Here is a 22,276-nt window from a genome sequence, read left to right as displayed (position 1 = left end):
GGTTTTTGGCTAGAGTATAAGGCGGCTTTTTTTTTATGTATCTGCCAATCAGGGTCCTTTACACAGCGTATGAAGATCCCTCCCACCCCCACATAGTCTGGTCCCCACCCGCAGATACGGTGGCCAATTAGTATCTGCTGCAGGCACTGCCAATTATGCCCGCCAGATGGTGCCCAGCTGACTGGTGGTAACGTCGAGTTTCGAACCAAGGAGTTAAGAATCTCGGTGCTGGTGTGCTAGCGAGAGTGCTTTTCTAATCGGCACTCTTTTCTCATCCTTGAATGAATATAAGTGACATTTTAATGACACTAGACAGCAAGCGTCACTCCTGCAGGACGCTGCACCCCATTTGGATTAAAATAACATTTTTATGTTACATTAAATTACGTTTGTTTATGAATTTTCTCCATTTTTCTCCTGACTTTAGCGCGTCCAATTGCCCGATTGCGTCATGGTTCCTCTCAACTAATACCGACCCTGGCTCTGATTGAGGAGAACAAAGCTAACCCGCGCCCCCTCCGACACGTGGGCAGCAGCCGTGTACATTTTGTCACCTACACTTGACGAGTGCAGTGCGGATCAGCACTGTGTATGGAGAGACACACCCTGACGGCACTCTTTTCTCATCTCTGTGCAGGCGTCATCAATCAGCCAGCAGAGGTCGTAATTGCATTAGTCATGAGAGAGTCCAAATCCGACTCAATATCCCACCCCTATCTGAACAACAGGCCAATCGTTGTTCATGTGCATGCTTAGTCCAGCCGGCAGGCAGAGCTGAGATTCAACACGATGTATTCGAGATCCCAGCTCTGGTGTTCTAGTGCATGTTTTTACCGCTGCGCCACCTGAGCGGCTTAAAATTACATTTTTAATCGAAAACATAAGAGTTAACGATTAAACAAAGATTAAACATTCGGTTAATGTTTCCAGCATTTAGCAGACATTCTTATCCAGAGTGACACACAGAAGAGCTTCCACAGTAAACGTTTCCTTAATCCAGTACAAATAGACACCAGTCTAAGAACCCACATGTGCTGGAACCCTGTTAGAACAGAAAACATTTATTTCCATGAAAGATAGAGATGTAAGTCACTGGTTATAATCATCACACCTTCATTTTTGTACTTTTCATGTGGTCTTTATTTTTTTAATGTGTGTGTGTGTAGAACGCCCTCATCCGAGAGTTAGAGCACACCAAGAAACTGATCGAAGATGCTCATCATGAAAAAGTATGTACATCTCTGTACTGTTTCTCTGTTTTGTTGTTCTGGTTGTTCCTTCAACTGTACACGTTAATACAATGATAACGCTGTAGTTAAAAGTGACCCGAATCAGATCTTTCTCCTCATAAGTCCCACATTTGCCTGTTTATGAGGATAAGAACAGCAACGTTGATGTTAAATCTGACATTTCCAATTCAGTTCCAATAAGTATCCAATCCAGCAATGCGGACTCAGTCTGCCACACGCAGCACACCAGTGATTAGCACCCGTCGCCTCGGACACTGTTTTCTAGACAGTGATGGTGGATGGTGGATGCTTAAACATGTTTGGAGGATTGTTTAGTCAGTCTGTAGGAGGCGCTGCTGCAGCGGCATACAAGTGTAACCATTTTTCATCATCTACAGTCCATAAGGTTATAAAAAGATTAAGGAAAAAAAGCACCGTTGCCTCATAGCAGGAAGGTCCTGAGTTTAATTCCCAGGTGGAGTGATCTGGGTCCTTTCTGAGTTTGCATGTTCTGCGCCCCCTGATGTTTGATCCATCAGACAGCAGTGCATTAAAAACAGACAATCTACTGGTATGTACAGGGGTTGGACAAAATAACTGAAACACCTGTCATTTTAGTGTGGGAGGTTTCATGGCTAAATTGGACCAGTCTGGTGGCCAATCTTCATTAATTGCACATTGCACCAGTAAGAGCAGAGTGTGAAGGTTCAATTAGCAGGGTAAGAGCACAGTTTTGCTCAAAATATTGCAATGCACACAACATTATTACCAGAGTTCAAAAGAGGACAAATTGTTGGTGCACGTCTTGCTGGCGCATCTGTGACCAAGACAGCAAGTCTTTGTGATGTATCAAGAGCCACGGTATCCAGGGTAATGTCAGCATACCACCAAGAAGGACAAACCACATCCAACAGGATTAACTGTGGACGCAAGAGGAAGCTGTCTGAAAGGGATGTTCGGGTGCTAACCCGGATTGTATCCAAAAAACATAAAACCACGGCTGCCCAAATCACGGCAGAATTAAATGTGCACCTCAACTCTCCTGTTTCCACCAGAACTGTCCGTCGGGAGCTCCACAGGGTCAATATACACGGCCGGGCTGCTATAGCCAAACCTTTGGTCACTCGTGCCGATGCCAAACGTCGGTTTCAATGGTGCAAGGAGCGCAAATCTTGGGCTGTGGACAATGTGAAACATGTATTGTTCTCTGATGAGTCCACCTTTACTGTTTTCCCCACATCCGGGAGAGTTACGGTGTGGAGAAGCCCCAAAGAAGCGTACCACCCAGACTGTTGCATGCCCAGAGTGAAGCATGGGGGTGGATCAGTGATGGTTTGGGCTGCCATATCATGGCATTCCCTTGGCCCAATACTTGTGCTAGATGGGCGCGTCACTGCCAAGGACTACCGAACCATTCTGGAGGACCATGTGCATCCAATGGCGGTGCCGTGTATCAGGATGACAATGCACCAATACACACAGCAAGACTGGTGAAAGATTGGTTTGATGAACATGAAAGTGAAGTTGAACATCTCCCATGGCCTGCACAGTCACCAGATCTAAATATTATTGAGCCACTTTGGGGTGTTTTGGAGAAGCGAGTCAGGAAACGTTTTCCTCCACCAGCATCACGTAGTGACCTGGCCACTATCCTGCAAGAAGAATGGCTTAAAATCCCTCTGACCACTGTGCAGGACTTGTATATGTCATTTCCAAGACGAATTGACGCTGTATTGGCCACAAAAGGAGGCCCTACACCATACTAATAAATTATTGTGGTCTAAAACCAGGTGTTTCAGTTATTTTGTCCAACCCCTGTATATATATGTGTGTGTAGAACCACATGGAGTCTGAAATACTTTGGATATCCCTTGTCAATGAATACAGTTCATCTCTGCATCTTGCAAGTCAAGACTCTAATACACAAACCAGTAGCCAAATATCAACAGCACCCAGAAACACCCAGTGTGTTGATTTTCTTTATAGTGTCCCAACTTTTTTTTGACATTCTTTTAAGGTTATTATTGTTTTGTGTTACTTAGGAGCAGCTGCTGATCCAGATAGAGACGATGAGATCGGAGAGTGATCAGGATCGCAGCAGGAGCAACTCCGTCGTCCACCAGGGGTGAGATTCACTCCACGATTCATTTAAAACTCAAAACATTCTGGTCCCACACAGACACTGCTGAGCTGAGACGTGGTCCTAGAACGGATGATATTTATAGCCATAAGTATGTGGACACCTGACCATCAGTTTCTTTGACACCTGATTGCAAAACCGCCTGCATTAATATGGCGTTTGGCTCCTCCTCCACTGCTGTGTCTGGAAAGGCTTTCGACAAGATTTTGGATTGTGCACAGTTCATTTAACAGAGTGACCTGGATTGCAATCAGCGTTCCAATACATCCCTAAGGTTTTCATTGGAGTTGAGGTTGGGGCTTTGTGCAGGCCTGGCTGATTTACCTGAACACAATAATTGAGAGTGGTGTCCATATACTTTTGGCCCTACAGTCAGTCTATCTACAGTAAGATTGTCAGTGTTTTTTAATCATTTTTTGTACAGACGCTCTCACATGGGCAGCACTCCAGACTTCAGGTACCCGGTCTCCGCCTCGTCCATGATCGACAACCATTCCGACCAGTACAGCAGCTCACTGGTGCTGAGACGGCCGCAGAAGGGACGGGCCGCCGCTCTGCGAGACGAGCCTTCCAAGGTGAGACCTTAAAACTGTTTCATTCCCTGGTTTACATTTTTAATCTTCGTAGATCCCTGACAGGAACTTGTGATATCTGATTAGTGAAAAAGCTGCAAAAGTTTATAGATAGAGATAGAGATAGAGATAGAGAGAGAGAGAGAGAGAGAGAGAGAGAGAGAGAGACAGACAGACAGACAGACAGACAGACAGACAGACAGACAGACAGACAGACAGACAGACAGACAGACAGACACTTTATTAAACCTGAAAGAAATTAAGGCCTCAGTAGCAACGTACATAAGTACACACTACAGAGATTCACATTATACAATCAAGTATCTGTATAATCAAACACTCAGACAACACACTACAGCATCAGGACCTGAGGGTACATATGGAGGTGTTATTTCGGTTTACATCGTAAGACTGGTATAGATTATAAGTAACAACTGTAAAATATCAATTATAAAGTAAATTATAAAGTGAACCACAGTGCAAATATAAGAAAATGTGCAGATTGATGTACTAAAGGTGCGGATGTGCCTGTCTGTGCATTTAACCATGTTAAATACAGCAAATAAAAACAAATTGTGTATAAAATAGTTTGACCAGGTGTGTACAGAGACCTGTGGGACTGATGTGTGATGATTAACACGTAGAAGAACGAGTTTGTGGTTACCAGTGCATGAACTTAAACTGTGCCATGATTAGATGCAGGATTGTTAGTGAATATTTAGCCAGACGTGGTCTTGTTTTTTTGCCACCAGTGTCAGACGTTGAATTTTGAACATTTTCACTCAGAGCAGCGTGCTGGCTCAGACTAACTCCTTATTTTTCAGGAGGGAATATTTGGTTTCTTGTGTATCATTCAAGTGTGAAACTGTCTGATAAAAAAAGGCTCTTTATTATCAACATGAAGTGATGAGTGTCTCATCTCTCTCTAGTGTTAATAAAGAGTATTGCAGGAGAGTGTATAACCTACACTAGGGTAATAATAATAATAAAAAATAAACTAATTTTAACAGGCACATAAACATGAAATGAACTTGTACACAAACGCCCTCTTGTGGAGGCTTTACCTCATCTTGTAAACCACAGTGGGACCAGATTGGCGCTATTCTTATTAATAAGTATATTACGTTTTGATGCATCGTTCGTGTTGCCTTGATCACTGTGTTTAAAAACCCTATGCTACAACTTCCATGAAGACAAACTTTGTTGGTATACAATTACTGCTGTAGCCCGTCTGTTGCTCTGTACACTTTGTTTCCCCCCATACCCCATTGATTAATGGAAAGAGACCCTGATATGACCCCCACTGACCAGATGATGCATGAGCTCAGTGTATGTGTGGTGAAATGATCCAGTGCTTCTGTCAGAATGAACTTGTTTGTGTTTTCCTTCTTCATTCGTCCTGTTTCTGCCTCCTGTGTGGACTTCAGAGGCATGTAAGTGCACCGAGACTGGATCAGCCACCTCTACTCTTTCTCAAAATACACTTTATAGCCAAAAGTATGTGGACACCAATTGTGATTATTTACATTTGAATAAGTCGTATTTTCAAACTTCTGCATGCAGTGATACACCGATGAGCCAAAACATTATGAGTACCTCTACAAAAAACGTACATGAGGCTGCGTAGTCGCAGACCAGTCAAAGTGCTAGTTCTAACTCCTACGATGGGGATGCAGTCATCTGATAGGAGCAATGAAAAAAAAAGTCAGGCAGTTGACAAATCCGGGCATTTGTTTGCATTGTTTATCCATAAAAGATACAGGACTAGGATGAACAGTGGGACGATCCACCTCACAAGCTAAAGGAGCTGATGGTCACGTCAGAATATCCAGATATGTTACATTTATATTTAAAGCATTTAGCAGACGCTTTTATCCAAATCGACTTACAGTACTGTGACAGTATATTGTCTAAGTGTTAAGGATTAAGGGCCTTGTTTAAGGGCCTAACAGTGCCAACCTGGCAGTGGTGGGGCTTGAACCAGTGACTCTTCGATTACTAGTTAAGTACCTTAACCACTAGGCTACAACTGCCCACAGAACGCCTTCTGAGATCTTGTGGAGTCCAACTGTTGGTGGGTCAAAGCTGTTTTGCCAGTATATTGGGGTGGTGACCGTAATGTTTTGGCTCATTAGTTTACTTTAGGATAATATATGTGCTTCCAATATTGTGGCAATAGTTTGTATAAGGCTCCATTTGATTCCAGCGTGACTGTGACCCTGTGTATGGCTGAAGTTTGTGAAGACAAGTTTAGTTAGGAGGCTCTCCAGTGGCCTACACAGAGCCCTGACCCCATGAAACAAAATGAATTGGAACCGAGACTGCGAGCCAGACCTTCTCATCCACCATCTGTACCTAATCTGGCTGTAGTGGTTCTAGAACGGGATGTCCAACAAGCTCATGGTCGAAGTCTACATAATTTTGGCTATATAGAGTAACTCGTTGTATATTTCCCTCTGTGTGTATATACAGATATGTAGAGGTTTTACGCTTAGGTAGACGTAAATAAAGGGGAACGGTCATATTTAGGTATTTTAATATCTGAATAGGCTGTTTAACACATTCTCAAACCGCTCTGTGAGAATCCACCGCTGGCTGGTATAAAGAAGCGGCTAATGTGGGGGTGGGGCATTATAAAAGGGGCTGGAAATGTCCAAATTTTTATCTCTCAAACACTTAGATTGCAACAGCAAGTGGGAATAAAACAAGAAACCATTTGAATGTACAGGTTCTGACAAAACATACACCGACTAGGCATAACATTATGACCACCTTCCTAATATTGTGTTGGTCCCCCTTTTGCTGCAGCTGTGATGCTCTGTGTATTCTGACACCTTTCTATCAGAACCAGCATGAACTTCTTCAGCATTTTGAGCCACACAAGCCAGCCTTCACTCCCCACGTGCATCAGTGAGCCTTGGCCGCCCATGACCCTGTCGGCGGTTTACCACTGTTCCTTCCTTGGACCACTTTTAATCGATACTGACCACTGCAGACCGAGAACACCCCACAAGAGCGGCAGTTTTGGAGATACTCTGACCCAGTCGTCTAGCCGTCACAATTAGTCTTTACTCGCTCAAATCCTCACGCTCGCTTTCCTGCTTTTAACATCAACTTTAAGGATAAAATGTTCACTTGCTGCCTAATATAATAATATATCCCCCCACTAACAGGTGCCGTGATGAAGAGATAATCAGTGTTATTCACTTCACCTGTCAGTGGTTATAATGTTATGCCTGGTACATACTTTTAGCAAAAACAACAGCTTCCTGAACACTCTTAGCTAGTTAGGTAGGTATTTAGGTAGACAAGTACACTACAGCATGCCAAAAAATACTAGTTCATTGTCCGTCTTCTTTTGTAACGTCCGGATACACATACCTGTATGCTAAAAATAATCTTTAACTACAGAGTGATTGACTTAATAAATAAAGTTTACTAATAATTACCTTCATATTTATTGGTTTATATATTTTTTGGATTTGTTGGTAGACGTTGTTTCTCTTTGCGCAGGTTCAGACTCTGAACGAGCAGGAGTGGGAGCGCGTGCAGCAGGCTAACGTCCTGGCTAAAGTGGCGTACGCGTTCGAGAGCGACATGGACGTGTCCGATTTGGAGGATGACCGAGAGACCATTTTCAGTTCGGTGGACCTGCTTTCCCCCGCCGGACAGACGGACGCACAGACGCTGGCGCTGATGCTGCAGGAACAGCTGGACGCCATCAACAACGAGATCAGGTACCGATCAGAGTGTGTACGGTAGGATGTGTTCTGATACCGGGATCGAAGGTGGTCAAGGGCTCGCCCAAAGTTCGGTTGCACTAGCTAGGGTGAATTTATTCTTTTTGATGTGATTTGCAGCTTTAGATCAGATTGGAAGTGAAATGCGATACAGATCAATATCCATTATGATCACTTCTGGAGGGGTGGAGCTTTACATGCTACATATAGCGGCGTAGCGACTGATATTATGTAGGAGCCTGAAGGAGATGATCAGAAAGTCTAAATGTAGGACCTGATTTTGTCCCCCAGACTGTTGCCGTAAACCATTTATAGTGTTGAATTGATTTAGTACACCTGTTAGGGGCGTCCACATACTTTTGGCTGTACGGTGTATGTTTCCTGACTGCATGTGTTTGTGTTTTGATTCAGAATGATTCAGGAGGAGAAGGAAAACACGGCCATGAAAGCTGAAGAGATCGAATCCAGAGTCGGTAGCGGCGAGAGTCTCGGACCTCGTTTCCGCTCTATGAGCTCGATCCCTCCGCCCTCGTACAGCTCCACCCTTCCCAGTTCCACCCATTCGGGCTCCTCCCCTCCAGGTTCTGGCCACTCCACCCCTCGCCGAGTGGCGAGTAGAGAGATGGACCGGATGGGGGTCATGACCCTGGTGAGTTAACTCCGAACTGCTCTAACTGAGGCTGTAGGTCTGCGCATCAGTTCAACCGCACAGTAACAGCAAAAAGGATTTTTTACATGAGAATAAATGAACACGTCATCTTCAGGGAACAGTGTTCTGGATTATTTTAGTGTATCTGAATCTTTTAGGGATCTTGTGTTAGCTCTTTATTCATGATAATATCAGAATTAGGTTTTGGTGTTTGGATTGAATCAGATAAACACTGGATCTGGATCTTTCTTGCTCTTTCACATGTTCACAGGTTATGAAATAATCTGGATTATTTTAGGCATCTGGGGGCTTTCTTGCTTTTCTGAACTAGATTATGAAATAATCTAGATTATTTTGTAGATCTGGATCTTTTTTTGCTCTTCCATACTAGATTCTGAAATAATCTGGATTATTTTAGGGATCTTAATTGTTCTTCTCTGTACAGGAGTAGGAACTAATCTGGATTATTTTAGGGATCTGGAGCTTTCTCGTTTTTTTTCTGAAATAATCTGGATTATTTTAGGGATCTTGATTGTTCTGTCTTCTCTGTACAGGATTATAAAATAATCTGGATTATTTTAGGCATCTGGATCTTTCTTGATTTTCCATACTAGATTCTGAAATAATCTGGATTATTTTATGGACCTGGATCTTTCTCGCTCTTTCATACTAGATTTTAAAATAATATGGATTATTTTAGGGATCTGGATCTTTCTCGTTCCTCTGTACAGGATTAGGAACTAATCTGGATTATTTTAGGGATCTGGAGCCTTCTAATTTTTTTCTGAAATAATCTGGATTATTTTAGGGATCTTGATTGTTCTGTCTTCTCTGTACAGGATTATAAAATAATCTGGATTATTTTAGGCATCTGGATCTTTCTTGATTTTCCATACTAGATTTTAAAATAATATGGATTATTTTATGGACCTGGATCTTTCTCGCTCTTTCATACTAGATTTTAAAATAATATGGATTATTTTAGGGATCTGGATCTTTCTCGTTCCTCTGTACAGGATTAGGAACTAATCTGGATTATTTTAGGGATCTGGAGCCTTCTAATTTTTTTCTGAAATAATCTGGATTATTTTAGGGATCTTGATTGTTCTGTCTTCTCTGTACAGGATTATAAAATAATCTGGATTATTTTATGGACCTGGATCTTTCTCGCTCTTTCATACTAGATTTTAAAATAATATGGATTATTTTAGGGATCTGGATCTTTCTCGTTCCTCTGTACAGGATTATGAAATAATCTAGATTATTTTAGGGATCTGGATCTTTCTCAGTTATCTGTACAGGATTATAAATTAATCTGTGTTATTTTAGGGATCTGGATCTTTCTTACTCTTTCATATTGAATAATGAAAATCATTTCATTCAAAATCATGAAATAATCTGCATTATTTTCTGGGTGTGTATATATGTGTAGATAAAGAGTTCCTGTAATGCACTCAGACCTTCACATGAGCATATATTCATCACTGTCGCTTCATGCCATCATCTCTCTGTGTCATGTGTCTTTATATTCTCACGTTGTGTGTAGTAATGAGGTGTGTGTATGAACGAGGTGTGTCTGTATGTAGTAACGTTGTGTGTGTGTGTGTGTGTGTGTGTGTGTGTGTATCACAGCAGTACTGTTATGAGCCGTGTGTGATCCAGACCTCACTCTCCCATCAGACTGTAGCTTACGCACCGTATTTGGGTTCTAACCTCACCCCCCTGTTTAACCCTCCATCATTCAGAGTGCAGGTAGCATCACTGCACCCCCCGTGTGTCCTCTGACTCTAAGGATGGAACACATTAGTACATCATTAAATAATAATAACAATAAATTAGATCATTGAAAATAAGAATAAAGGTTTTGCTCTTAAGACAACAATAATCAGAAATGAAATAATTGATGTCATTAAATTGATGGTTGTGATTGAATCCTGTGGGAGGAGCTTAAAGAGGGAATAAACAGTTAGGGAAGTACACATTCCCATCAACTGTTCACTCTAGACATGTGTGTCGAGAAACCAAAACACAAGAAGAGAAACACTCACCTGATCTGAAACTGGTTAAATCAATACCAGTGTGAACACCAGTTTACCATGTTTAGTCTGTCTGTGGATTTTGACACTGGCTATACTGGTGATCCTGATAATACTGGTGTTATTAGGGATACTGGTGATCCTGATAATACTGGTGTTATTAGGGATACTGGTGATCCTGATAATACTGGTGTTATTAGGGATACTGGTGATCCTGATAATACTGGTGTTATTAGGGATACTGGTGATCCTGATAATACTGGTGTCATTAGGGATACTGGTGATCCTGATAATACTGGTGTCATTGGGGATACTGGTGAACCTAGTAATACAGGTGTTACTAGTGATCCTGATAATACTGGTGTTATTGGGGATACTGGTGATCCTGATAATACTGGTGTTATTGGTGATACTGGTGATCCTGATAATACTGGTGTTATTGGTGATACTGGTGATCCTGATAATACTGGTGTTATTGGGGATACTGGTGATCCTAGTCAAACTGGTGTTACTGGTGATCCTGATAATACTGGTGTTATTGGGGATACTGGTGATCCTGATAATACTGGTGTTACTGGCTATACTGGTGTTCCTGATGAAACTGGTGTTCCTGTGGATACTGGTGATCCTGATGATACTGGTGTTACTCGTGAACCTGATAATACTGGTGTTCCTGAGGATACTGGTGATCCTGATGAAACTGGTGTTCCTGTGGATACTGGTGTTACTAGCTATACTGGTGTTACTGTGGATACTGGTGTCCCTGATAAATGTTCACATCCTCAGAGTGAAAGATCAGAAACCTTCATCATTTCGGTTTGATGTGATTTCATTTCCTTCACTCCCTCGTTCTTTCTACAGCATGAGCTGCTGAACTCGCCTCTCTCTTCTTCTCATGCAGTGGTGTTCAAAAGAATGTAGACACTTCCTTTAAATAACCGAGTTCAGCTGTTGTAGTCACACCCATTGCTAACTCTGATATGCCGTCCTGTCCAGGGTTTGTAACTGTGTTGCACCCAGTGATACCAGGGAAACTGGACCCACTGGAACCCAGACCATGATCAAAATGAAAGTACCCTAGCGTTTAGTATTAACGACTTATCCCTATGGCAGTGTAATAACACCATAAGTCACAACATAAGTCTTCTTCTATATTGTGATGAAGAACACAGTAAATAATCTGAGAGCCACTCCTCAGTCCAGAACTTCTCTGGATCCTCCAGGCTTCTAGATTCTTTCTTGTTGACTCCGTTCTTCAGCTTCACCTATGGCTTCTCAAGAGGCTTTAGGTCTGGAGACTTTGGATGATCATTCTTCTGACCAGAGCCAGTCAGATATCATTTAAAATCTTCTGGTACTTTGCAGAGTCCTTAACCTTTTAATGATCTCCTCAACCATTTGATTGAATTTACTTTGAGTCTAAATACTTGGGTAAAAATAAGCTGTATTGAGATGATCTTGTTTGGGCCGTATCTACTCCTTGGTTGACGTGTTAAACTCAAAAATATTGATGGATGGTTTTAAGCGAACAGCTTTTTTTCCCCTTCCGATTTAGCACACTCAATTTTTGTCTTCTGCTGCTGAGAGATGCCAGATTGCATCCAAAAAGAGCACGTCACTGTACACGCCTCTTCCGACACGTGTACAGCCCTCCTCTTCTCGCCCATGCATTCTGCACAGGCGTCTCTTGCGCTAATCAGGGTCCTTACACAGTGTATGAAGACCCACCCACCCACACATTGTCTGGTCCCCCCCCCTCGCAGATATGGTGGCCCATTAGTATCTGCTGCAGGCACTGCCAATTATGCCCGCTAGATGGTGCCTAGCCGATCGGTGGCAACAAACTCAGAAACTCGATGCTGGTGTGCTAGCGGCATATCCCACTGCGCCACCTGGGCGCCGAAAACAGCCTTTTTAACATATATGTCAACATTGAAGCGGGCAATTCATTCATGAAAGCAGCATTTTTGTGACCATCTCAACTCTTTGGTTGAGGCTCATTAAAAATACTGTGTTCACTAGTAAAAATGTAAATTTTTGTTGTTGGTTTAGTCCCAAGAAACTAAGAAATGCACAGAAATGATTTTTTTAAACCATTGAGACCATTAAAGCGTTAATGCCATGCATCCCAACAAGACCTTTGAAGTTTAAACAACCCCAAAACGTCATAAAATCTCCACCGTACCTACAGCGGACATCAAGGTCATTACTGTAGCTTCATCCTTCTTTTAACATCAAACCCATCTCGTGTTCGTGCAAAAAAAGTACTATTCTGGATCTTATCGGACCCCTGAAACTAATTTCAGTCAAAAAAGCAAAAAAATTGCCCCTGCTTATTCCACACAGAAGATCTTTTGGTCCTACATGCACGAGATGAAATTAAATAAGCATATTTGCCAGTAGCTAATTAACATCTAGCGAGCTTGTGAGTTTGAACTGTAGTGTTGGTGCATGCTTATGGTTAGCATTTGTGTGTGTGTGTCTGTGTGTGTTTGTGTGTTCTCCATCTTCCATCCTCCATCAGCTCCTGTGGTGTGCTGAGCTTTGGCCAGTTCTCTCTGGTTTGTTGTGCCACTAACTCTTCCTCTTTTTTGTTCCCTTGTTTGCTGTGCATGCTTCCGACAGCCTAGTGATTTACGGAAGCATCGTAGGAAGGTAATTTAGAACACCAGCTGCTGGGATTTACCCCATCCTTTCTTTCTTTTCTTCTTGTAATATTTAATGTGTGTAACCCACCCGTACAAAAGTTTAACACAGTGGATTTAGAAAGTTCTACAGTAATTCACCCATCTCTGAGACTTGCAGGGTAAATCGATGAGAGTTTGGAAAAGCACATCCACTCACTGTCCACTCTATTAGACACTCCTACCTAGTCGGTCCACCTTGTAGATGTGAAGTCAGAGACGATCGCTCATCTATTGCTGCTGTTTGAGTCGGTCATCTTCTAGACCTTCATCAGTGGTCACAGGACGCTGCCCATGGGGCGCTGTTGGCTGGATTTTTTTGGTTGGTGGACTATTCTCAGTCCAGCAGTGACAGTGAGGTGTTTAAAAACTCCAGCAGCACTGCTGTGTATGATACACTCATACCAGCACAACACACACTAACACACCACCACCATGTCAGTGTCACTGCAGTGCTGATAATGATCCACCACCTAAATAATACCTGCTCTGTGGGGGTCCTGTGGGGGTCCTGACCACTGATGAACAGCATGAAAGGGGGTAACAAAGCATGCAGAGAAACAGATGGACTACAGTCAGTAATTGTAGAACTACAAAGTGCTTCTATATGGTAAGTGGAGCTGATAACATGGACAGTGAGTGTAGAAACAAGGAGGTGGTTTTAATGTTATGACTGATCGGTATAAAACAATATCTAAGGCTTAAAGCATCACAGAACCACAGTGGCCTCAATCATTTTAAAATAAAATACCTTCCTAGAGTTGGCTGTCTGGCCAAACTGCACATCCAGAACGAGGAATCACTTTTGATTTTCTACTATTTTAAACTTGTTCATCATTCATGCCAGTTTAACAGCTTTTACAATAATCTGCATTTATTTATTAACATGTGTTTATTTTATTTTTAAAACTATATAAACCCTCCTCATTAAAGTATCTTATACTGTTAAAATATTTAGCACGTTTATATTCAGGCTAGTATAATAACTGTAACAGCACAAACATCAGCACATGCAGCGTTTCTTTAGAACTGTGAAAGTTCAGTGATTTAATAAATTTGAAGATTAGACTCAAAGATTAGACTCAAAATAATGTTGAACTTTATAATCATTTTCAACAATTACTTTAATACTCGTTTTTATTTCCATCATAGATGTAACACAAAAAAGGACAGGAATTTAATTAAAACTGTTTTTAAATCAAAGGGTTTTATTCAGATCTGATCCATCACATTTATTCTATTCTTTCTCATTTAAAAAATAGAAATAGTGAAACTGTAACAGGTAACTTCCCGTTAGGTAACTTCTGTACCAATCCTTCAGTGTTCACACGTCCAGTGTTCAGATGCTTCTGCCCAGTTGTTGCAGCTGATGTATTTTATATTTTGTGTACGTTACGGCACAGGAGGACAAAACATCAGTCATATGTGAGACGTCCCCTCCTTCTACACCTCGATCTGCTCGCCTCAGTAAAGGAGGACATGCTGCCAGTCACGACGACATCCGAGATATACAAAGGTAGAGTCCAATGTGAACGTGAACTTTAATAATAGTAAAACATCTCCAGACAAGAACGAACACTAAATGGCCAAAAGTATTAGGACATCTGATCTTGAGTTGCTGGAACATTCTGTTCCAAAGTCATGGGCTGTAACAGTCTCAACTCACTTTCTATAAAGGCTTTTTACAAGATTTCAGAGTATTCAGCGTTCCAGTTCAAACCGAATATGTTTAATGGGTTTGAAGGCAGGCATGGAACACAAAGTTTTTTCTCAGATTTTCCCCACCTAATTTTCAACCCTAATCTAGTCGTATCCAATTACCCTGATTGCGTTACGCTTCACCTTTACCGACACAACCCTCCACTGCTTCCTGAGGAGCTTCACAACTGACACACGTCCCCTCCGACACGTGTGCAGTACCGACTGCCTCTTTTCACCTGCACGAGGCGAGTTCATATGCAGATCAGCTTTGTGTACGGAGAGCCACACCCTGATCCTCATTATTCCCCAACTCTGTGCCGGCACCATCAATCAGCCAGCAGAGGTCGTAATTTCACATCACGTTATGATGAACAATGTATTCGAAATACCAGCTCTGGTGTGCTAGCGTATTTTACCGCTGTGCCACCTGAGAGGCCTCTGGAACAAGTTTTATATATATATACAGTACAGGCCAAAAGTTTGGACACACCAGCCAAAAGTTTGGACACACCTTCTCTTCAATGTTTTTTCTTGATTATTTTTATTTTCTACATTGTAGATTAATACTGAAGACATCCAAACTATGAAGAATTATGTAGTGAACCAAAAAGTGTTAAACAAACCAGAATATGTTTTATATTTTACCAACTCTACCTCTGCACAACCCAACTGATGGTCTCAAACACATTAAAAAAGCAACAAATTCCAAAAATTCACTCTAGACAAGGCACAAACATTCATTGAAAACCATTCCAGGTGGAAACCTAATAAAGCTGGTTGAGAAAATTTCAAAGAGTGTGCAAATCTGTCATTAAAGCAAAAGATATGGCTACTTTGAAGAATCAAAAATATAAAACATATTCTGGTTTGTTTAACACTTTTTTGTTTACTACATAATTCCATATGTGTTCCTTCATAGTTTGGACGTCTTTAGTATTAATCTACAATGTAGAAAATTTAAAAAAAATTAAGAAAAACCACAGGAATGAGAAGGTGTGTCCAAACTTTTGGCCTGTACTGTATATATATATATATATATATATATATAATAAAAATTATATATATTTTTTAATTGATGTAGTTGATTTTGTACATGTTAGCCATGAATGTGTCTAAAATACCTGGTCAATAGTAAGAAAGGCTGTCCACATACTTATGGCCATGGTGTATGATTGTAAACAGAGTACATTTGACACTTTCTCTGATATATGAACAAAATGAGAAATTCCTCGGTTGTCAGTCTGATTGGATCTATATTAATGAAAATGTGTGTGTGTGTGTGTGCTAGTATCTCGGCGTTACAAGACGGACAGGGCAGTAATCCCAGCAGTAGTAACAGCAGTCAGGATTCCCTTAATAAAACCGCCAAGAAGAAAAGCATCAAGTCTTCCATCGGAAGGTTCTTCGGTAAAAAGGAGAAAGGACGACCGAGCCTCCCGGGAAAAGATTCTTCCAGCCAAGGTTTCAAATTCTGTTTCATTCTTAATATTTCAAGTCACTTAATTCATTTCTGTTTTATATATGCATTTTTAAATTTTTTTATCTTTTTTGCACCCAAACTAGTTGTGACCAATTGGACCCTATCTCTCTCTCTCTTACTGCTGTTCAGGGGGGTTAAGGCTGCCACGTGCCCCCCCGAAACATGTCCCCTTTGATCGCTTCTTTTCACCTGCCAGGGCGGGGTCTTACAGAGAGCAGTATCCCAAGCAGGCACCTCGACTGGTCAGATGACACACTTGTACCAGCAACATGGTTTCAGCCACTGGTTTCATTACAGCCACACAGCCAATAGCGTGTCTGTGTAGGCACTGGACTGCTAATAGCAGAGCTGAGATTCAAACCAAAGTCTCAGCGCTGGTGGAAAAGCATGTTTGACCGCTGCTCCACCCGAACGCAAAGTGTATTTTCTTGCTTAATATAATCAAATGTGCTCGACACAGAATAGAATAGAATAGAAACTTTGTCATTGTACATGTTACAACGTAATACTGTGCGGTACTTCTCAACATAAATATATCGTACAAAGAAAGAAAAACAACAGCAACAAGGGAAAACAACACTTGATGACACACAGACATAAAACCATACAGTCAATAATCATAGCATCATATAAAGATTGAGGTACAAAGTGGCAAAAATGAGGTGCAACAATATGTGAGTGTTTGGGTGGGGGTGTACACAGGGAGTGATAGAGGTCACAGCTCTGGGGAAGAAGCTGTTCCTAAGCCTGCTAGTCTGAGTCTGTATTGTCCTGTATCTCCATCTTGAAGGCAGAGGGACAAACCGTCTGTCCCCTGGGTGGGTGGGATCTGTAGTGATGTTGCTGGCTTTCTTTTGGAGGCAGCCAGCATACACTGAGTCCAGGTCTGCTTACCACCCAGGCCAGGTCCTCCTGTCTGGACGCTCCGGTGGTGCAGCGGGCCCAATACTAGACAGATACGACGGGCTGTAAAGGTTACTGCTCATTCTGACCGGGTAGCAGTCTGTATGCCAGCCCATCACTGCCAGGATCCAAGTCATGAGCTGGATTCCACCTGCCTGGTCATTCCTTATGGGGGGAACACATTGTGTAATTACAATCAGATCCTTGAGGACACGGGTACAAAACGTATTCAGAATACAGACAGAGTAGCGTGGTTCTCTCTCTGAGTTAAAGCTCCTGTGGCCCTCATCTGCCAGAAGAGGTCGCCAGAGTGCTCAGGGAAATCGAGTAGATCCAAATTGGTGCAACGCCCAAAATTAGACACAAGGAATATTTTTAACAGAAAATAAACTGAAGCAATATTGATTGTGTTTCTTTTCGTGCTTTATTTCATGATTGCTATGCTATGTTATGCCTATGGCAGGTGCTTCAGAGGGAGATGCTTCCCAGGATGCAATGGGGCTTGGTAAACTCGGCAGTCATGGTGAGAAGAACCGGAAGCTGCAGAAAAAGTAAGTTAATCTCACTGCGATAATGAGGCGTGACTTTACTCCTCGGTTTGTGTTGATCAAATGCCGAAGGATTTCGATGCTGCTGGATTTGATAGATGAGACGTGAGCGTGACGGCTGAGACGGAAACGTCTGCGTCCTAATACCGCTCATGACACACGGCGGCACAGCACAGGAGTAATATAGGAAGGAGTAATGCTGTTCTCAAATGAGTCTAAATAAAGACGCTATATAAAGACCTTAAAATAGGTCAGGCTGTGAACCCCTGGCCTAAATATACAGTATAGAAGTATTTGGACCCCTGTGTACCCCACAACCCATTATTAACAGGGGTATAAAATCCAACTATGTGGCAAGAGTTTTGGGCCTTTTTAGGATAAGATAGCGTTTACAACGTTACATCAGCTTTTAATAATATAGAGATACAAAAGTGCTTATACATAATATTAAAAAACAGAAATGTAAAGATATAGGAAAATATATTCAAAAATGTTGTCTGGGTGCCCAGGTGGTGCAGCAGGATATTCTGAACACCTCGGTTCGAATCTCTGCTCTACCGGTTGACTGAGCACCATCTAGCGGGCACAATTGGCACTGCCTGCAGCAGACACATATTGGCCACTGTGTCTGCTGAGTGGGGAAATGACCGGACTAAGTGGGTGGGGTTTTCAGACGCTATGTAAGGACCCTTAGCGGATAAAGGCTCCATAAAGAAGGAATCTGCTAGTACTGCACACGCATTAGAGGGCACGTGAGCAGCGGTATAACCTCCTCGAATGCAATCAGGGATCCCCAGCAGAGGACAAATTGACTATGCTAAAATCAGGAGGAAAAGGGATTTCCTATTCTCTCCCATTTTAGCGTAAGTCAGTTTGTCTTATGCTGCAGGAGGATCCCAGATTGCAGTCAAGGTGGGTATATTGCTGCTCACGCCTCCTCTGATCCACGTGCAGCCCTAGCGGAACCCTTTTTCACCCATGCATTCTGCACAGACTCCTCTCTATCTGCTAATCAGAGTCCTTACACAGCATTTGAAGACCCCACCTACATAGTCCGGCCATCCCGCCCTGCAGGCACTGGCAATTATGCCCGTTCGATAACGCCCAGATGACTGGTGACAACGCCGAGTTTCGAACCGAGGAGTTCAGAATCTCTGCGCTGGTGTGCTAGCGGAATATCCCGCTGCACCACCTGGGTGCCCAGTGTGAAACTTTTAAGATGAATAAGAACACCTCAGGCCTTCTTGTACAACAAGAAGAAACCTTTTATAGCTGCGTATCGAGATGTCCAGTAGCTCCCGGTCAGGTCAGGCGTCCACATACTTCTGGCTACAGAGTGTGTGTTGCACAATGTTGTATGGTGAGAAATCTGTTAGTGTTACTGGCTGTAATTCGAGTCCGTATCTGCTGTAGCATGAATAAACAATAGACGATACAGGAACCTGATAGGCTGCAGGTAGAACCTGATCCTCACCTGTACAGGTGTGTGGAATCTGAACGGCTCCGGCATTGACAGCGCAGCAAAATAAAGCACCATTCAGATCATCACGTGCATCCATCATCGCTTCTCCACTCTGTTCTGTATTTGTGATCATCTCTTTTAATGCTGCTGTGTCCACCTGCACCACATCAGAATGTGTTGATCATTTTGAAGCTTGATTTGTGTTTGTCTGGCTCACCTTCTTTGATTTTTGCTTCACGTCACACTTCAGTTGCTCATTTTGTTTCTCCGTTTTTCTCGTTCCATCATAATTTTAGTCTGAAAACAGGGTAAGTGGCTTCTTTTTTTAATTTGGTTTCATTCTCTTTCTCACTTCAGTTTCATCCCAGTGTTATGAGCACGGAAGTTCTGAGGTTTTGCACGCTGACCAGAACTTTTCACCTGCCTGTGCTTTTACTAACCTCAGCTTCCGGTTTCCTCCCACCGTCCAAAGACGTGCAAGTGAGGTGAACTGGAGATACGAAATTGTCCATGACTGTGTTCGATATAAGTTTGTGGACTGATGAATCTTGTGTAATGAGTAACTACTGTTCCTGTCATGAATCTAACCAAAAAGTGTAAAACATGATGGTAAAATCCTAATACACAAACAAACTAACCTCAGCTATGTGTTAAACATGGTGTAAAAACCCAAATAAAAAAATAAATAAAACACCTTATCTCACTCAGACATAAACACAGCATGTCCAGCGTTTGAGTTTCAGTGGGGTCCGTATTTAACCAAACGGGACATTCGGTCATTCATTCATTGTCTGTTTTATCTTTTACCCTGGTCGGTGTCGCAGAGGGTTTTATTCATTGAGCAAAGAGCAGGAAACACCCCAGACAGGTTGCTAGTCCAGTACAGGGCAATTTCTAGTAGCTCCAATTGGGGGCGGCTTTGGTGGGTAGCAGTGTCGCCTCACAGCAAGAAGGTCCTGGGTTTGATTCCCAGGTGGAACGGTCCGGGTCCTTTCTGTGTGGAGTTTGCATGTTCTTTCCGTGCCTGTGTGGGTTTTCCTCCGGGAGCTCTGGTTTCCTCCCACAGTCCAAATACGTGCAAGTGAGGTGAAGTGGAGACACAGAATTGTCCATGACTGTGTTTGACATTAACCTTAACTACCGTTTCTGTCATGCATGTAACCAAAGTGTGTAAAACTTGACGTAAAAATCCTAATAAATAAATAAGTAGCTCCAGTTAACCTGACTGCACGTCTTTGGACTTGTGGGAAGAAACCGGAGCACCCGGAGGAAACCCACATGGGCACAGGAAGAAACCCTGGGTCGCAACCCATAGATGGGTCGCAAGCCAAAAAAATAGGTCACAAAAAAAAGAATTATAATTAAATAAACAACTTCAAGTCAAGGTTTATTTGTCACATACATGGTCAACTTGTACACAAACGCCCACTTGTACGTGAACGCCCTTTTTTGGAAGCTTTATGTTACATCTTGTAAACCCCAGTGGGACCAGATTACAGAGCAGAAAGATTAAGGTGCATTGTTTGTGTTGCCTGGGTCGCTTAATAAAAAAGGAAAAACCCTGGTGTAAACAAGGAACGTTAGAAGTTTAAAAGAATTGAAGGTAATTCTAAGGTAAAGATTACAGATTATAGATCAGATTAGATCAGATTGTTTGTGGACTCTTGTTGCTAGGAGTATTTTCCCTTTGCTTTCTGTCCTGCTGTGGTTTCTGGATCTGATGCTGAATTTGGTTTTCGTGCATGATCTGGTTTTCTTGGAAGCGCCTGTTCAAATAAACTTCTGCAGCAGCATGTGTGGATGAATGATGGTTGTGTGTTTCACCTCTCTAGTGTGTAGGCATGTGTGGGGTGTTTCTGGGTGTGTGTGTGGGTGTGTGTGTGGGTGTGTGTGTGGGTGTGTGTGGGTGTGTGTGTGTGTGTGTGTGTGTGTGTGTGTGTGTGTGTGTGTGTGTGTGTGTAAGGTACAGGGGGTACATTTGAGTGTGTGTGTATGATATAATTGTGATTGTGTGCTTTAGGCATGAGCTGCTGGAGGAGGCTCGTCGGCAGGGGCTTCCCTTCGCCCAGTGGGACGGTCCTACTGTTGTCGTCTGGCTGGAGGTACAAACGCACGGCAGTCCTTTAAATTCACTGCTTCTGTATACAGGCGATAACAACAGATTCAGTTCACAGAGCTGATTAGGACTGGATTCAGCTTTATTCCTTTCTAAAATGTTCTCATTCAGGTCCTGGAGGGTTTGTGCTGGCTTGTAGGAGCTTCTGTAAAGAAAAAAGTATTTCAGTTCTTTGAGGGTTGATGTTGCAGATCTACTTTACAGTCTGTCAGAAAGTCCTATAAAGCTTCAGTCATCAATTTTAAGCAGGAAAGAGTCTTTGCACCACAGGGTGCACCAAGTTCTACAAAGCAATTATTAGGCTGAATCATTTCCATCAGCTGATAGCAAACGAAAACCCACCCAGCCAGAGACAATTTGGTTAAAGTTCATGTATCACACCGTAGTATTTTTGGCATCACTGAGGGGTCCAGGTTTTTACGCACATTAGCCTTTGATTCAAACCTTTTGTATGGAGACGCTGCTAGTCTTGTGAAGCTCCACCATGCCCAGTTTTTGTAGAGACTGGATCATTGGGTCTGTCTAAAAACCTAGTGAGCTGCCTTGCTGTCTACTGCCTACCTGGGCAGCTGCCACAGTAGAGAGGATTCTAATAAGACATGGAACTCATAAGGCAGATTATTTAGACGCACTACTTAGACTGTGATTACATCACAGCAGTTTTAGATTACTAAACTAACACATCTAGCCTCAGGCCATTCAATCCAATGGGATGACGAGACACAACCTGCTAGCACACCAGCTAACATCTCCCTCCGTGCACTGAAAACTGTTAAACTGTCCCTGACGAGTCTGAATTTGCAAATAAACGACACTTGTGCACCTTTATACACATTAAAAATAAATGAGATTGTAATTTTTGTAAGAAATGTTGTGCCACATTGAATGCTGGGATTGCCTTTACCGCTAAAGAAGCATTGGATGGGATCTAGGCAGCATTTAAGGGATCTAAGAATTTAGACAGCGAATGTAGGACAACGTAAAATGGTCTATGTAGAGAGATCTAGATTTTCAGA

The 22,276-nt window shown here is 42.4% G+C and overlaps 1 protein-coding gene across 6 annotated transcripts in view; it reads left to right on the top strand.

The window, feature by feature from the left end:
- Nucleotides 1-22,276, top strand: part of ppfia1 (PTPRF interacting protein alpha 1) — a 97,002-nt gene that overhangs the window by 56,084 nt on the left and 18,642 nt on the right. For 5 of the 6 annotated variants that reach the window (XM_063005061.1, XM_063005059.1, XM_063005058.1 and 2 more), the window contains 10 exons: nucleotides 1,167-1,229; nucleotides 3,272-3,354; nucleotides 3,794-3,944; nucleotides 7,455-7,678; nucleotides 8,093-8,330; nucleotides 12,992-13,021; nucleotides 14,454-14,566; nucleotides 16,040-16,212; nucleotides 17,598-17,685; nucleotides 21,165-21,246. In XM_063005061.1, the coding sequence (XP_062861131.1) occupies nucleotides 1,167-1,229; nucleotides 3,272-3,354; nucleotides 3,794-3,944; nucleotides 7,455-7,678; nucleotides 8,093-8,330; nucleotides 12,992-13,021; nucleotides 14,454-14,566; nucleotides 16,040-16,212; nucleotides 17,598-17,685; nucleotides 21,165-21,246 (1,245 nt within the window). The remainder of the gene's footprint in view (nucleotides 1-1,166; nucleotides 1,230-3,271; nucleotides 3,355-3,793; nucleotides 3,945-7,454; nucleotides 7,679-8,092; nucleotides 8,331-12,991; nucleotides 13,022-14,453; nucleotides 14,567-16,039; nucleotides 16,213-17,597; nucleotides 17,686-21,164; nucleotides 21,247-22,276) is intronic. The other variant, XM_063005060.1, reaches the window with a different exon arrangement.

The sequence above is a fragment of the Trichomycterus rosablanca genome, chromosome 11 (assembly GCF_030014385.1).
Source record: "Trichomycterus rosablanca isolate fTriRos1 chromosome 11, fTriRos1.hap1, whole genome shotgun sequence".
Lineage (NCBI taxonomy): Eukaryota > Metazoa > Chordata > Actinopteri > Siluriformes > Trichomycteridae > Trichomycterus > Trichomycterus rosablanca.
This window is presented reverse-complemented; position numbering and strand designations above follow the sequence as displayed.